The sequence below is a fragment of the Gekko japonicus genome, unplaced genomic scaffold (genome assembly GCF_001447785.1).
Source record: "Gekko japonicus isolate JY-2015 unplaced genomic scaffold, Gekko_japonicus_V1.1 scaffold2686, whole genome shotgun sequence".
Taxonomy (NCBI): Eukaryota; Metazoa; Chordata; class Lepidosauria; order Squamata; family Gekkonidae; genus Gekko; species Gekko japonicus.
The window spans coordinates 201,828-205,582 of record NW_015162557.1 but is presented as its reverse complement, the minus strand read 5'-3'; the positions used below and the strand labels follow the sequence as shown (position 1 = coordinate 205,582).

The window sequence follows — 3,755 nt, the reverse complement described above, 5'->3', positions numbered from 1 at the left end:
AGGGGGCCTCGGTGTTTTTTGGTTGGGAGGTGTGGGGGGGGGGGGAGAAATGCGCAGATCTGACCTCACAGAGGAGGAAGAGCTTGTACTTGAAGGCGGGCCGGGGGCTCTGCAACTTTCCTGGCTGCTTCTTGCTCCTCGTGGCCGGGCTGAGGGCTGCTGGGAGCAGGGGTGGGGCTTGTTGCATGTGCCCGCCCCCTGAGCTCCTTACTGCCAGAGCTCCGCTCCTGTGCGCTCCCGCAGGAAATGACCCCTGGCCGTGTGAAACAGGAGGTTGGGCTAGGTTTTGGCCTCATCATAACCCTGTGAGGTAGGTGATGCTGAGAGAGTGCAATTGGCCCACGGTCATCCAGTAAGCTCCACGTGACTGCTGTGCCACACCCAGAAGATGAGAAAAAACCTCCAGGATCTCCAGCCAAACTGGCCTGGAGAAAAAATGGCTTCCTGGGCCACTTCTAATGCCATTGCTGGATTCGAACCTCAAAACACTGACCTACACAGTAGTGGGGCTACCCCCTGTGCAGCTGTGTACAAAGATTCTGTGCATTTGCTTGCCAGAAAAATGGCTTTGGGGAGGCTTTGGAGGCGGAGGAAACTTGGAGGCTCCCCCCCCCCCCCCCCGCCTTTGCTCTACATCTTAAACTTTGCATCTTGGCTCCTAAAGTGTCTTCTTTTAATCCAGCTAAAACATTAGAGTGCTTAATCTGCATAACCCATGTTCTCAGACACACAAGAACATCAGAAGAGCCCAGCTGGGTCAGACCCATTGTCCCTTTAGTTCAGCATCCTGTTTCACACAGCAGTCAGCCAGTTCCCCCAGAGGGCCAACGACAGGGCATAAACACAGAAGAAAAAGAAGAGATTGGAATCATACCCTGCCCTTCACTACCCGAAGGCGTCTCAGAGCGGCTTACAATGTCCTTTCCCTTCCCCTCCCCACAACAGACACCCTGAGAGCCAGTTTGGTGTAGTGGTGAAGTTGTTGTTGTTCAGTCGCACAGTCGAGTCCGACTCTTTGCGACCCCATGGACCAGCTCTCGCCAGGCCCTCCTGAGAGCTCTCTCAGCACCACCTACCTCACAGGGTGTCTGTTGTGGGGAGGGGAAGGGAAAGGAGTTTGTAAGCTGCTCTGAGACACCTTTGGGTAGTGAAGGGCAGAGTATAAATCCAAAATCCTCCTCCTCCTCTTCTAGGTGGGGCTGAGAGAGCTCTTTTGAGAACTGCTTCTGAAGAACAGCTGTGAAAGAGCTTGTGACTGACCCAAAGTCACACCAGCAGCTGCATGTGGAGCAATGGGGAATCAAACCCAGTTCTCCTAGATTAGAGTCTGCACTCCTAACCACTACACTAAACTCGCTGTTACAGACTGAGGCCTTCTTCTTATGTTGCCTCGTGGCCAAGGCCCCCTCTCAGCTGTGGAGTCCTGTGAGCAAAAATTCTACTTTGTGAGCTACTTGCATTTATTTATTTATTTATTATTTACATTTTTATCCCGCCCTCTCCAGAGGCTCCGGGCGGCTAACAGGCATATAGCTGATAAAACAATAAAAACAGTACAAAATATTAAAAGTACATCACAATTTATAGCCTATCTAAAAGCAAGACTATCTAAAAACAGGATGGCAGTCCTCTGAACGTCCCATTCTCGCCCATGATGCAACAGATTTTTAGGGCTTTGATGGTCCATGCCCATATCCAGATGTCCATATACTGGAAATTCCGGGGATTCCAGGAATTCCAGGGCGTTGGTGGTATACTGATGCATTGGTGGTATACTGGTGGTGGCAGCGGCTCCTATTCAAAAGCCTGGCGGAAGAGCTCCGTCTTACAGGCCCTGCGGAACTGCACAAGGTCCCGCAGAGCCCTGATATCCTCTGGGAGCTCATTCCACTAGATAGGAGCCGCCACAGAAAAGGCCCTGTTCCTGGTCATGATTAGTTTGATGGACCGGGGACCCAGTACATCCAATAGGTTCCGGCTCCCCGACCGTAGTGCCCTTGGGGGAACATGTGGGGCAAGGCGGTTGTGCATTAAAGTTGTGAGCAAGCGATTTGGCTGCCGCATAAAATAGTTTGCTCTGGAGCCCTCCTTCCTGAGCGGAGACAAAAACGTGTGAGCTGGAGGCTAAAGAACTGCTTCTGAATGTGGAGGTTCCCTTTTGTCACCAATAGACCTCTCCTCCATGCATCGAATCTCCTTTGAAAGCCATCTGTGCCCGTGGCCATCACTACATCCTCTGGCAGCAAATTCCACATTTTAATCACTCATGTAAAGAAATATTGCCTTCCTGTTGGCCTGGGGTCCACCCGTAGGGAGAGATTACCAAAAGGAAACCAGAGAAGGTCCCAGACCTTGAGTAGGCCCGATGTGTTGGTGAAGAAGAGGGTGGGCGCAGGTGATGAACTAAGGGGGAAAAGAAACTCTTTAACGGCCCCTCCTTCTCTGTGCCCCATTTCTAGGATCTGGTGCACCGTATCCTGCGCCCGGCTTCCAAGCGCCTCAACATCCTGGACGTGCTGAAGACCACCTGGGTGCTGAAGTACCTGGCCGAGAAGCCCACCACCGAGCTCAAAGCCCTGGAGGCCATCTGCGGGTCCCGTCCAGCGGAAGCCGCGGCCAGCAAGGCCGCCACCCCTGGCACCAAATCCCGCTCCCTAACCTTCATCCCCGACAAGAAGAGGGGCGCGAGTCGCACTCGGAGCACCAACCAACTGAAAGGGAACAAAAGCACCGGCCAGCTGAAAGGGGCCAAGAATGCGGAGAAAACCAGTTGAAAGGGACCTATTAAAAGGAGAGACTGTCCCAAGATCCCCCCCTGTGAACTTCTAAGCAGGAGATGGTTGTGGTTATGAGGGGGGGACAGGTGGAGGGGAGTAACCAACGGTAGGGCGGGGCACTCCCGAAGGATGCCACTGTGCACACATCCTCCTCTTTAAAGGGATGGTGCCCACAAGATTTGGGATGTGAGGTTTAGCGGTCGACAAAAAGGAGATGACGTCTGACCATCGAAGGTCGAAAGCGCTGGACAACTTTGGTGGCGGGGAGATGTGACCCGAATGGGGTCAACCAAGATCCGCGCCCCCATTCCTAGTCCATTCCTCGTTCAGTCTGTGACAAACGTAGGAGACATTTTTGGCGAAAAGTTGGTAAACCTCCCCCCCCCCGTGTATTTTAAGTGTGTTTACAGCAAAAATGCTACATCCAAGTTACTGTGGTCCTACTTTTCTGTGAAATTAAAAAGCAACACCCCCCCCGATAACACAGCATTTGAAACAGTTCGGACCCTGGTGTAACACCAGGACCAGGGGCAGTTTTCACGGATGGAGAGGGGCTAGCAAAAACCCCCCCCCCCCGCATTGTTTGAAGGGTCCCATTTCTCACAGGAATAGCATTTTGTGATTCTGCCGGTCGAAATCCCTTCCGCCCACAGAACTCCTCAGTGGATCCAAGCCTCTGTCTCTTCACAATGGACCAGTTCCGCAAGCCTCTGTCTCTTCACAATGGACCAGTTCCGCAACATCATCACCTCCAGCTCACAGGAACAAAAATGAAATCTTTTTTTACAAAACTTCTCAAATGATTTTTCAAGTAAAAGTAGCAACGGGCTGGCTGCTTCCTGGGGGTTGTTACCCCAGGCTTTGAGGACCATTCATTCCAGGAATCCTTCTTAAATTGGAAGCAATGATGCTACAGGGGCATTGTAATCTGCCGCCCGTTCACTCTCTCGGATCTACCTTTCCAGCGGCTTCCCTGTA

General features: G+C 52.3%; 1 protein-coding gene across 1 annotated transcript in view; it reads left to right on the top strand.

The window, feature by feature from the left end:
• Positions 1-2,774, top strand: part of TSSK4 (testis-specific serine kinase 4) — a 16,408-nt gene extending 13,634 nt beyond the window's left edge. Inside the window, exon 4 of the mRNA XM_015406362.1 lies at positions 2,460-2,774. Coding sequence (XP_015261848.1) covers positions 2,460-2,774 — 315 coding nt within the window. The remainder of the gene's footprint in view (positions 1-2,459) is intronic.
• The last annotated feature ends 981 nt before the right edge of the window (positions 2,775-3,755 follow it).